This window comes from Amphiprion ocellaris, chromosome 10, assembly GCF_022539595.1.
Source record: "Amphiprion ocellaris isolate individual 3 ecotype Okinawa chromosome 10, ASM2253959v1, whole genome shotgun sequence".
NCBI classification, from domain to species: Eukaryota; Metazoa; Chordata; class Actinopteri; family Pomacentridae; genus Amphiprion; species Amphiprion ocellaris.
In genome coordinates this window covers 23,129,823-23,143,725 of record NC_072775.1, presented here as the reverse complement: position 1 = coordinate 23,143,725, position 13,903 = coordinate 23,129,823, and the positions used below count along the sequence as shown (strand labels likewise).

The following is a 13,903-nucleotide window of genomic DNA, read 5'->3' as shown; positions in this document are numbered from 1 at the left end:
CAGAGTGAATCTCTGCCCAATAAATGTCATGAAATTATTCCATTGGTCAACTTCACTCACTCTAAGCTTAAAATTCTGATACATCACGAAAATCACTTTATTTTACACGTTTAATCTAAAATTTCACCAAAAATAAATCCTTTACATTTTTCAAATTTTGTAAGATAAATATAGACAATAAACTTGCGTTTTTCCTTGTTATATGCTTTATGACGTTATACTAGTTACACAGCACAGGAGACATTTTTTGAGTTCTCTCTACTTATAAAGCTGCCGAACTTTGTATTGCAGTAAAAAAGAAAATATCAGAAAAACGAAAAAAAAATTCCATAGTGAGTAGAAATGTGACAGCCGTAAATACCCAGAAGCTGTTTGAGGTTCAGAGGGTTAATTTGCGGTGATGTATTTTGGATTTCAAAATTCTTTCGATTTTTTTGCTCTGTCTTCAACATCTTAATAATGTAACCATAAAACAGCAATTTTCACTTTGACATATACTAGTATTGTTTTAATAAAGGTATCATACCGCATATAATATGTTAGAATTCTTGCCAAATTTAGTAAAATAATCTGAAAAATGAACTATAATGCTTTATTTCTACCTTTGAAATTTCCAGCATTTTTAACCACCAAATTGGTCGATATAACGGCTACAGACCTGTGGATAGGTTTAAATGCTGTCAAACAAGATGGATTTTACTGGACTGATGGAAAATCACGGAAATACACCAACTGGGGTTATTCTGTAAGTATGCACAATATGTATATTACAGTGATATGTGATGTCGAAGGGTTTCGTCACCTCGCAGTTGGGTGTGGTTACAGGTATGAGAGGAGACGAAACCCATCAGTGATGCATGGTTGGTCAGAGCTTGGTATCGAGTTCTGACTATGAGCTTTTTCTGTTGTTGGCATGGAATAAAAACACTGAAGTGTTTTTTTGCTAATATCTTGATTTTAGAAACATCAGCATCGTCCTGGGACCTTTTATCAGAGATGGAATGAGGTAAAATTTACCAAAATGAATGTAGTAGTGCTACTGTCTAATTATTGTGGTATTTCAGGGCAAATAAAAGTAGTTTGTTCATCTTATCTAATTTTTGTGTCATACTGAAATGATCTTCAATCCTAACCACTCACTCTGACCTTTGTTAACCAGGAAGACTGTGTTGTGATGACTACCACGTCTACGCTTGGCATCGGTAAATGGATGGTTAAGTCTTGCAATGACACCAGTGGATTTATCTGTCATAAAAATCTTGGTGAGTTCATCTCTTTTCTGCTTCAGGATTTTTTCTAAAATTCAGTCCTAAAGTGTTGTTTAAGTGCTTTATGTCTTACATTTAAGTCCAAAAGAGCAACTGGTTTGCAGCACCATTGTGCTCAAACAAGTGTGGACCTAGTTACATCCCACGTAGATGAGTGTTTTTGTTCCACAGCAGTAATAGGTACACAGATTCGTAAATAATGGGCTTCAAAATTTATCTCCCTGTGACAATGATATAATAATGAAATGATAATCCATTCATCTTGTTTGATGTTCATCTTGCTCTTGACAGACCCAAATATCCAGTCTCCGCCAGACACAATAGATCCCAACATCTATGTACGCGTGGGAAATGACAGCATTAAGGTTGTGACTCAAAATCTGACCTGGTATGATGCCAAGCGACGTTGTGAAAGCGAGAAAGCCAACTTGGCGAACCTACGAAATGAGTGGACACAGGCCCATCTTGACCTGGTGGCTATGAATCTTAATGCTCCTCTTTGGATTGGACTGAACAAAAACCAGGTACAAGGCTCCAAAATTACTGTGCTGTCACATAACAATGAATAAACTAATAGCCAAATGGTCACCAAAATGCTAAAATGATGACTTAAAGGAATCTGTTTGAAATATGTTAAATAAGATATCCTGTTCCTTTTAAAATATTTTCCAACTACACTTGTAAAACAACATGATCAAGTGTGTACATTGGTATAATATATCTATACTGGTGTATACAGTTTTATAAAAGCATATTAGTATTGATGAATTTTAGTAGCATGCTAAAAAAATGGCTTTTTTTTTTTTATGACAGCAGTTTATCCATCCTTGCTTTCAGACTGGAGGTTATTTTAGGTATGTCGATGGCTGGCACCTGAACTTTGCCACTTGGGCTGAATATGAACCAAGCAGGAACAAACCTTGCGTGTACATAGGTGTGGATGGAAAATGGAGGACTGCTTTCTGTAACCAGACCATGAACAGTGTTTGCATGCTGTCAGCAGGTATGGTTGTCATCAAGGAATACAGTCCATCAGTCATGCTCACTAATATTGCCAAGTATTCAGTGCTTATTAACAATGCTATGTTCCAAAACAAGAAAAGCTCTCAGAGAGAACTCCTCCAAGGTTGTTCATTCCTCAATTTGTGTATTCAGAAATCACGAGCAACATAGATCTACCCACAAAACCAAATAAATAAATAAAAAATGATCTTGCGGCAAGCACAGGTGTGTGTTATGCATACGTATGTTATGCACAGATAACGAACTGTGTGATTGAAATATGTAGTGGGCGGCGTGAATTGATGCAGGCAAATGACAAAACGTTTACTTGTTTCCATAGTTACATTGACACCGTGCCGCAATCCATGGAACAAGACTATAAGTCGCATCACTGCCAACATCTAATATGGTGGTCCCTGTATCATTTCTGATTTCCCTGAAAATTTCATCCAAATCCGTTTGTCCATTTTTGATTAATGTTGCACACAGACAAACAGATTCGCAGTTCACAGACGGACAAACATATGCCAATCGTCACATAACTCCGCCGCGTTCCTTGGCGGAGTAACAATACACGTTTCCAGTAAATTAAAGTTGTTTCAATCAATCCAATATAAATGCTCATATACTGGATTGATTGGCAAGCAGAGAGCATTGTGGGAGTTCAGTAAACAACAAGCACCATGACAGAGAATTTTAGGATACTTAGTGTCATATGGCCAGCATTGTTTTGTTTTAGATATTGTGTCAAAATCCAACTTATACCCTCTCATTCTGGCACATAATTGATGACAGATTTAGAACTAGAAAAGCACTCAGAGAGAGCAAGGTTGTTCATTCCCCCATATGGCGTTGTCAGAAATGCAGGATATGGAGTGTAGGTAAAAATTCAAAAATCAAAATTCAAAATCTATCGTACATCTCTAATCACTATGTGTGGAAGACAGCTTCACCGTCAAACCACACTGGCTGATTTTAGATTTTTGCACATCATAATGTCTTTATGTCAGATGAGGGGTAAGAAGAAGCCACAGCTCAGTCTCAGCTCACAGGTTGTCCACTGTGAGCTGAATAGGTCTTACAACTGTAAACTTTCCTGTTTAGGTTTTGGCCACAGTTTTTTCAAAAACAAATCCAAGGAATCCAAGTCAAGATTGGTTCTTTATTTATCAGTACTGGCTTCAAAAACCGAGTATGGATCTGACTGTATTGAAGATAGATGGTTTTCCCTGGAGTACACCTCTACATTACTTTTTTACTGCACTGCAAACACTCCTTTAGTGCAAGAGATGTTCTTTAACCGTATACCCATGTTGAAGGGAGATTTCAACTTTCTTTCATTACAGAAATTATCCTTATTTTCTCAAAAAGTCTGCTCACTACAACACTATAGATCTCATCCAGGATTCTCAGAATACAACGAATGCAAGTTGACTGCACTGAATGCAGAAAGTGTTGCCATTAGTTGACTATTATAGTATCTGTCCTTCATAGATGTGGCACCAACAGAGTCCACCATGTTCCCAGGACGCTGCCCTGAAGATACAAATGTAGAGTACCAACAGAGTTACACCTGGCTGCCATTTAAGGGTCACTGCTATTTGTTTATCACTGATGAAATTGAATGGGCAGATGCAGCTAGCAGCTGTGTCAGGCATGGTAAGAGACACTCTGGAAAACAACCTCAGTTTTAGATCAAGTGTAAAGTGAATGTATGATGTGTAGTTTAGGTCAGTAATGTGAACAAATAGCACCAATTAGGCCTTATGTATTTATTACTTTTTACAACCAGACTGTTTTTTGTTGTGAAGGTGGAACACTGGTGAGCATTGAAGAGCCCTCTGAGCAACAGTTCATCAGAAGCAATGTGGAAATATTTCAGGATGGCCAAGCCTCTTTCTGGATCGGACTGTTCAAAACCTATACGGGTTTGACTTCAACCTTTGCTCCTTTTTAATAAAACCAGTTTCAACAAATGATTGAAACTCGTCATCTGTGTAATATAATTTCCTGCTAATAAAAGTGAACCAAAACCAAAGACTTCTTTTGGTGCAGAAAAGTGTAACTCCGATTCACAGCTTTAAAATGTTGTTTACAACACGTGTAAATTGCCAGAAGTGACAATCGTGACACTGAGTTTTTGTCTCCAGGGACGTGGATGTGGTTGGATAAAACAGTCTTGGACTACACTAACTGGGCTCCAGAAGAGCCTGAATCTGACTATGGAGCGATCAGAACCTCAGATGGGACTTGGAGCACCGGTCGCAGATGGCACGACAGAGGATACATCTGTAAAACACCCAAAAGTAAGATCATACCCACATAGACTACTGTTCAAAAGTTTGGGGTCACCCATACAATTTCATGTTTTCCATTAAAACTCACACTTTTATTCATGTGCTAACATAATTGCACAAGGATTTTCTAATCAACAATTAGCCTTTCAACACCATTAGCTAACACAATGTAGCATTAGAACACAGGAGTGATGGTTGCTGGAAATGTTCCTCTGTACCCCTATGGAGATATTCCATTAAAATCAACCATTTCCAGCTAGAATAGTCATTTACCACATTAACAATATCTAGACTGTATTTCTGATTCATTTAATATTATCTTCATTGAAAAAAAAACTGCTATAGAGTGGGTCAGTCTTAAAACTCTGTTGTCTGAAAAGCTAATAAAATTCACACCTACAGACAATTTAGAATCACCAATTAACCTCAGCATGTTTTTGGACTGTGGGAGGAAGTCGGAGTTCCCAGAGATAGCCTACATATGCAAAGGAAAAACATGCAAACTCCATGTAGAAAGATGCCAGGTCAAGAGTGGGACGTGAACGGGAGATCTTCTAGCTACAACGTGACTTTGCTAACCACCAATCCACTGTGCAGCCTCAAAATATGAACAAACAAACAAAATACATTTTGAATAATGTGCCTATTTGAAACTCAACATTGGATCATTTGCTGTGTCTCATATTACAGGACAGATAATATTGGATTTCTATAGGTTGCATGTTAGAACAGTACACTGTAGTACGGAGGTGTCAAACTCATTTTAGTTCAGGGGCCACATTCAGCCCAATTTGATCTCAAGTGGGTCGGACCAGTAAAATAATAACATAATAGCCTATAAATAACAACAACTCCAAATATTTCCCTTTTCTTTAGTGCTAAAAAGTACATTCTGAAAATGTTCACATTCAATGAATTGTCTTTTACCTGAATTTTTACTTGAAAAATAATTACAACTTTAACAATATTATGCCTCAGTTTACGATTTTTGCATTGCAACTTACAGATCGCAGTGTATCTACAAAGGCACAAAACATTTAGTTGAAGGTATCTGGAACTGAACAATAAAGTATTTTACTTTTTGATTGAAACAACTTGTCAAGATGTAGAAATTATTTTAAATTTATATTCATTTCCACATCTGTGTAGTAGTCCTGACCTCCTGAACTGATGCACTATTAAGGAAGAAGGTTCAGTTGTCCCCCTTTAAACATAAAAAAAATACATAAGATGTCTCAGTGCATGAACAATAAAGTTCCACCAAACTAAATTCTTTTGTACTAAAGCTGCTGACTGACATTATATTGCACAATGTTCAATGTCTTTAAATATTTTCACAGTAAGGATTCATTTTTACCTCTGTAATTTTTACACTTTGCAAAGTCATCCCATGGCCTGGATTGGACCCTCTGGCGGGCCTGCTTTGGCCTGCAGGCCTTACATTTAACACCCTTGCTGTAGTAGAAGTGGAGCTGATGAAATTACACCCTGACATTCTCTAAAAAAGATCGATTATCTAACCACTTTCCATTCTTTCACCACCAGTACTGAGCACAGATCCAGAATCAAAACCTGGTAAGTCACACATTTCTGTCTTCTTGAATTGTGTCATTCTCGAATGATTTATCGTTGATGTGCTGCTTATAATGTGACATTCACAGTCAAAAACCATTGAGTGCAATAAAATGTAACTTAATCAGTGGTATTTTCAGTGTAATGTTGCTTTGAACTGCTTTAACGGATGACCGTCTTGTTGTGCAGAACCTCATGGAGGTCAGGATCAGCGCAGTCGTGTCCACACAAGCCTGGTAGTTGTGCTGATCATTACTATCACTTCTACGCTGATGGTCGTTGCATTCTTCCTCTACAAGAAGTCTCCTCGTCCCTTGCCCACCTTTGAGAATCCGCTCTACTTCAACAGCGAACCATCTCCGCCTGATGTGGTTGACACCAATAAAATGATAGAGAATGCAGAAAACCCTGAGCCTATTTTAACCCTGTGATTTTTAAAGTAGCAGAACTTAGTGGGACCTAAACTTTACGGCATCCCAGCCTGATGTATTAGACTTTGATGCTTTATTGCTTGTTTTTTTACTACATACAATATATATTCAGGTATTTAACAGTATGTCACCAAGTGTGAGTTTCAGTGGAGTTGGCAATGTCTAACCTCATGGAACAGAACAATTTAGGCTCTAGGATGTCTCAATGGGAATGATTAGTATTTGATTTTCTCTTTTAATTTTCCATTAAATGTTGCTTATTAATTAAGCATTTTTGTTTATTTACCATCATGCTCTCTTTCTAGGTAAAACAAATGACTTGGTAGTGCTACTGTGCAACCTGTAAGTATGTATATAACTCTCATAGTTTGTTTCAAGCACATTCCACTCTGATAGATAAAATGACGCATGATTTCCATAGATAACTATCCATACATCTATGGTGTGCAGGATAAACTGTATAAATGAGAATGTTGTTCCCTGCTTCCTCCCCCCTAAATCATTTAGCAGATTCATTCATTTCAACCTTGTGTGTATTGAATAGCAAGAAATATGGACAGAATTTATTCAGAGGCAAAGATTTCAAGACTAGTTAGCGCTCTCTAGTGTTATGTTTCAACACTGGGCCACACACACTCATAAAAAATAATAAATAGCATTAAAAATGACACTACAGACTCCCTCTTCACATACCATATTAGATCAGGAATAAATGTGTTATGTCCTCACCAAAGATGAGGCATTCAAAAGCTTAAAATTTCCATGATGAGTCTGTTGTGTTACTTTCAGGTAGCGCATTTTTATGGGAACCCGGACATTATTTATTTTTATGTCAAATATGTTTTGAAATTATTAACCCTTAGATGCACAAGTGGGTCAAAAATGACCCGGTGTGTTAATTTTCTTGCAATATATTTGTAATGAAAAGTTTTTATCATTTCATAGACCAACTATTCCTCAAAAACTTTCTTTTAACATCTTTCCTTTAAATTTTTTTAAGTTACCTTTTATACTTTTAATGAAATTGTAGTATTTGTATTACTACCCCAAGCTCTTTATTCAATTCAATTAAATTTTATTTATATAGTGGCGGTTACAGTTCAGATTGTCTGAAGACGCTTTACAGAACCCATTTATCACTGATAAGATCATACAAGAGGTGATATGATGAAGTGCACAAACCTGGAGCCACAGAGAGCAGCAACAATTGCAGGAAATGAATGAAAAATGACAACAAAGTGGATGTTGACATTCTTCTATTGCTGTTCTGTGTGATATTCTTCTTTTTCAATTAGCAGAATGTTCGAAATCCGCTATAAAGCGAAAAATAAACATATTTCAAACATTTAATCATTCTTGTGTGGACAAAAATATAATACAAACAAAAATACAAATGATTATTTTAAACCAAAATGACAAAAATGGCACAAACACACATTGATTCTTATACAGGTCATTTCTGACCCACTGATGGAAGAGTGTAGATCCAATCACTCGTGCATCTAAGGGTTGAAGCCGATTTGGAGAACAGCTGGATGTTGATATATCATGCTATTGTTTTGATAGAGGCACCCATTTCATAAAATTCACAGATTTTGTTCCACTGTGTCCTGGTGAGTGAGCATCTGTCCACGTTTTGTACATCATGACTCCTGGAGCTTTTATCTTCTGTTCTAACTCTGGTTGTTTAAAATGTTTATTTTGAAAAGTAAGCATTATGGGAATTTCTCTCTAGCCTATGAGGAACTTATTACTTTCACACAAACTTATAATGCATACATATATTTGTCTTTATTTGGTTTTGTGATGTATAAAGCGATCAAACGGACTATACTGCTTTTTGAAGTGTTGAAATGTTTCCTGTGTAATAATAGCAAGTAAGTAGCAAAATGTGGGAAAAAGTAGAAGTAAAGTAGTAGAATGTTAATCTTGAAATTCAAATAAGAATTTATATTTGTAGCATAGAAAGAGAGAAACGCTCAGTGTTATGAGGTACAACAGCTGTTGAGCTCATGTCAAAGGTTAGATGGATCAACTAGGCCTGGTCACACAGTTTTATCCCGTTAACTGCTTAAAAACAGGTTTCAATGACCGTGATTTTAATCTAAATTGACTGACTCACCCCTGTCTAATGTTGCACAATTGTTTAAACCAAGGAAGTCATCTGTGCTGCTGCAGCAATGCATTGACCGGAAAGAGAAACCCACCAACAGTTCACTAAGCACAAACTTGACCCAGACGCTTCTTCCTCTTTTCACATGACAGTTATTCACCGGGACAAATCACTCGTTTTACTGTCAACTCTGATGACAAATACAGCATACTGTAAATTGCTTGAAGTCAAACATTATGAAAAAAAAACAAAAATGAACTCAAGTAAAATCACTTCTTCTGTAAAGTCATCAAAAAAAAACACATCTGAATTGCGAGCATCTTTAAAAAAAATACTGACATATTAGTTTTTTTCCCCAATTCCTTTTGATGCAGATGTGACTGAACACACAGGTTCTTCCCAGATAAAGATGTAAACATACAGTAAATCTCAATTTATTTATTTTTTTATAGACCTATAGAATAAGTCTTTACAGCTTATATTCATAAGCACAAAGTAGAACATTACAATAATACTATACTCTTCAAGGATGTCTTACATTCCTTGTTTGTATCCTAAAACATGGATTTAATAATCACTCAGCAAACAAGAAAAGCACTCAGAGCACAGTACTCAGCCAATGCTGCTCAGTTGTATCATTTGTAACAGCTAAAATCTTGAAAAAATTTGTGACAAAAATCGTGGCAACATAGAATGTGGCCATTTGATATAGATGCACCCACAAACAAAATGACCTTGCGCTGAACACAGGTGTGTGTAATGAATGTGTACATTATGTACGGATAACAAATCGTGTGACCTAAACATGTAGCGGGCGGCGGGAAATGATGGGAAACACCCCCACAATTTGTTGCTGTACTTGCACATACAAATGGAGGAAAACAGATGGTTGGCCATGGTAATTTTCTGATAACTTAGGTCTTAAGACCTGATTTAAAGGAAGTGAGAGATTTATTGTTTTCTGGGGTTTCATTATTCTGTTTGATCTGTATAGTAACTGAATTTCTTCTTCCATGTTTCACTCACTCCTTAGACAACCCAAGTGGTCAGAATGATTCATAATGTAACAGCAGATCACAAATGTAACTGGTACCGAACCATTATCAGTACAGTACCAGAAGACCTCTGAGAACTGGAGTGAAGTGATTCACTTTGAATTAGCTCTCGTGGCCTATTCAGAGAGACCCATAAAGAACCTTAGAGTTGTTGAGTCTACTCAAGGTTAACACATGGACAAGTTTTTCAAGATCCTGCAAAATTTGCTACACTCAGTGTACACAGGACCATAAAGCAAAGTTCACAATGCAAGACATATATTCAGCCCGTTGACTATCGACAGAGATAGAGAAACCTTCTCTAACATCAACCACAGATTTCCTGAACTGTGATTTCAAAGCTCAGACTAAGTTCTGAATTGCCTACTTTGAAACTGTCAGGGATGACTAGAGATGTTAATGGTGGTGAAAATTTCTGGGGAGAGAGCATGCATGCCTGCATTATAGGTGCGTAATAATTGCTGTCGTAGACCCCCGCCTCTGTTTAGAGATGCTTGTTTCTCCTCTCTACCATTTATCTTCTCTGTCTAAAATCCTAACTCTGCTGTCCTCAGTGGAGTGTCCCTTCACCTTCAGATGCTGGTGGACTGCTGAGACAAGACGTCCTGATGAGCTTCCCTCTTGTGTTGAATCATGCACATATGGAGCAGTAGTTTTGTCCCCTCTATATGTCATATGTACTGCATTTTGACTGCATATACAACACTGCTCAGTCAAAAATTACTCCCAAGAATTTGGTTAATTTCGATTTAGGATTAACTGAATTTCACAATTTCCCCTAACACCACCAAACACTATAAATTTTGTTTTATTTTCAGTTAATGATAACTTATTGATATCAAACCATTCCTTTAACCCGATCAACTCATTTTCTACTGTTGTCAACAATTCTTTAATGTCTGATTCTGAACAAAATGAATTTGTATCATCCCCAAATGTAATAAATTTCAATGTATTAAATACTGAACCAATATCATTCAAATAAAGTATAAATAACTGAGTTCCCAAAACTGAACCATGCGGAACATCACAAGTTACTTTTCTAAAATGGGACACAGTATTCTAAAATTTCACATACTGAAACAAATTATTTAAGTAACTTCTTATCCAATTTAGTGCAGCACCTCTTATACCATAATGCTCCAATTTCTGCAGAAGTAAGGAATGATTAATTGTGTTAAACGCTTTATGTAAATCAACAAAAACATCTACAGCGTATTGTATCTTATCAATAGCTGTAGATATATTTTCTACAAATTCCATCACTGCTAAACACCACCCAAAATAAATAACAACAGGATAATCAAGACCCTGTGTTGATACTAAGTTGGCGTTTATTGTCAGTGCTTCATGGTCTGTGTAAAAGGGGCATGTGGACCTTGTGTAAAAAATATAAAAAGTGATCTATTTTTACATTTGCAGTGCAGAGCTCCACAGTGCATACACACCACCCATATGCTCTGTTCTCTCATCTGGTGTAGCCAGTTTCCTTTATGTATTATTATTATTATTTAGGCTTTATTTTATAGGGTAAGGACCTACAGCAAAAGGCCATGGGCTAGATTCGAACCCATGACTGCTATGTTGGGTGCTATAGCCCCTGTTTATGGGTCGCCCACTCAACCAGTAGAGCTACTGGGGCACCCCAGTTTTCATTTATTATGGTCCACCTATGTATTCAGGGGAGACACAGCATAAAATTTTATGAATGATTTCTCTCTAAGACTAAGCAAATTTTTGGACATGCTGACGTTGCACTCTTCACCTCCATTGTCAATATTCAAGGAACATTCTGTGAAAGGGCAAAAAATACCAATTCCCTGAACATCATTAAAATTCATTCTTTAGAAGTTTACACTTATGTACGGATACAATGAACAGACACTGTCAGCATTCTGAAGGCTTCCTCATTGTAACTATTGCACAATGCTTTACCCAGTTAACAGTTCAAGCTGATTTGTTCTCTAGAATCTGAATCATGTTTAACTTTATAAACCGCAATTTCAGTAACAGCTGTTTTTGCCTGGTTGCAGTATGAGGGCAAATCATAGTGATGAAGGGAACGATGGCTTTAAAACTACACTTTATAAACATGTAACCCAAAAAGTCTAATAACAGAGACACAGAGGTTTGTTGTTTGGATTTTTTTCAAATGCATTTTCAATATAATATTTCAGTCTCTCTCTCATTTTATTTACTGTTACTATTGTATGAAGGCTATGCATCTGATATTCATCCATCCATCCATCATCTATACACCACTTAATCCTCATTAGGGTCGTGGTTGTTAGGGCACAGGGGGGTGAACCCGAGCAGAGAGCACACAGAGGAGGCTGGGCTGGAACTAACGATGGATTTATTGAACAGCGAGAGAACTCAGGATTGGGTGTGGAGGGAGCTAAGGAGTGGCGAGGATTCAGTGACCAAACTAATGAGGATTGACGGGGACAGGGCTGATGGTACTGGGAACCAGTGGCTTGGTAGGCATCCGGGATGGGGTTGGTCGGCGGAGGAGAGCGGACAGGAGAATCCAGTTCCAGGGGGGCGATAGGCAGAATGTTCCGGGGACTGACAGGCACGGCAGGCAGGCGATTCTAGAGCTGGGGCTCGGTGGTCGGGGACCTCCAGGGATGGATCATGGTTTCCAGGAGCAGACAGAGGGGGAATTCTGGAGGAGGTGGAGGGTGGACCGGGCTGGTGGAATCCGGGCAGCAGGGTCGACGATCTAAACAGGGAAAAACAAGATTACTACTGAATTCACTTCAGAGATTGAGAGCGTGCAAAAAGGGCTAGAGCGAACTGACTGCTATAGCAGAGTTTATGATCTGGCAGGGAGTGGAGAGTGAGACCAGTTTTTATTGCCAAGGTGACTGTCAGGTGTGTCGTACCGCAGCTGCCCGGAGTTCTGCGGATGATAGAAGATTAGTAATGGGCGGCAGCTGTGGAGAACAGCTCTGTCCGGCATCAGAGGGAGAGGGAGAGCGAGAGGAAAGAAAAGAGAGGTCAGGTGGGGGCTGAGGTAGGGATGGAGGAGGGGGTCCTGACAGTGGGAGGGCTGGAGTCTATCCCAGCTCACTTAGGGTGAAGGCCGGGGACACCCTGGACAGGTCACCAGTCTATCACAGGGCTACACATAGAGACAATCACACTCACATTCACACCTACGGATAATTTAGAATCACTAATTAAACGCAGCATGTTTTTGGACTGTGGGAGGAAGCTGCGGCAATGAGTGAGAAAACTCCACACAGAAAGACTCCAGGCCCAGACTGGAACCCAGAACCTTTTAGGTGTGAGGTGACAGTGCTAACTACTGCTCCACTATGCCACCCTACATCTGAAAGTTCCTGAAAATATTTGCTTCAATTATTTTAGTACTTTGCCCCTTTGACCAACTGTAATACTGACCTGATAGGTGTAACTTTTCACTTGAATTGAGGTGCTCCCTTTAACAGCTTTTAATTATAGTGTATTTCAAAGAGTCAAACTAAATGTTTTGATGGTATCCAAATGGAGTCATACCACAGGTGATGGTGAAAGTTTTTGTGTTTTTTTAGTCATTCAGTTGGGCTCGTATATTGTGCTTGACACACTAAGGGGTGACACGGATACTGGGACAAGATGTGACATAGTAAAGAAAAAGTATTTGATACTGTGAAAATTATTATTCTATGATTACAATTTGTCAGATTAAACAAAATACAGGTTAATGACAGCAGCTGCACAGATAAAGCTTGAGACTCTCTAACAGCCACCCCACCCCAAATCCACCACCATAAGTGGCCACATCTGCAGAATGTAGTAAGTATTAAAATGCAGATGATTGCTCAACGCTACAGTAAGTGTTGTACGTGTCGTCTGACGAGAAGGACATGGAACATACAGTGTGTTATGGTATAACAGCTGAGTGTGCAAGTGTTAGCAGTTGGGTTATAACACTCATCTCTTCCTGTTAATCAGAAGTATGATGCTGTAGAATAAAGCTGAACCACGATGATGATGTGTTTAAGAGAATTACAACAAGTTGTGGCAACATGACGTGGGAGGATGTGCCAGTGGTGTTAAATACTCTGCCATCCACAATCATCAACACTCTTCTACATTATCTGCAAACAATGCATGGACTGTGCCTTTGCCTATAAGAAATTTCAGAAGACTCCTAACA

The 13,903-nt window shown here is 38.2% G+C and overlaps 1 protein-coding gene across 1 annotated transcript; it reads left to right on the top strand.

Annotated features, from left to right (window-relative positions):
* The first annotated feature begins 621 nt into the window (after positions 1-621).
* On the top strand, positions 622-8,399 carry LOC129349745 (macrophage mannose receptor 1-like). Its single transcript, XM_055014042.1, has 10 exons — positions 622-745; positions 962-1,006; positions 1,160-1,262; positions 1,560-1,792; positions 2,106-2,271; positions 3,765-3,929; positions 4,082-4,198; positions 4,421-4,576; positions 6,113-6,142; positions 6,329-8,399. The coding sequence occupies exons 3-10, from the start codon at positions 1,175-1,177 to the stop codon at positions 6,568-6,570; spliced, it is 1,197 nt and encodes a 398-aa protein (XP_054870017.1). The 5' UTR covers positions 622-745; positions 962-1,006; positions 1,160-1,174; the 3' UTR covers positions 6,571-8,399.
* Positions 8,400-13,903: the final 5,504 nt, after the last annotated feature.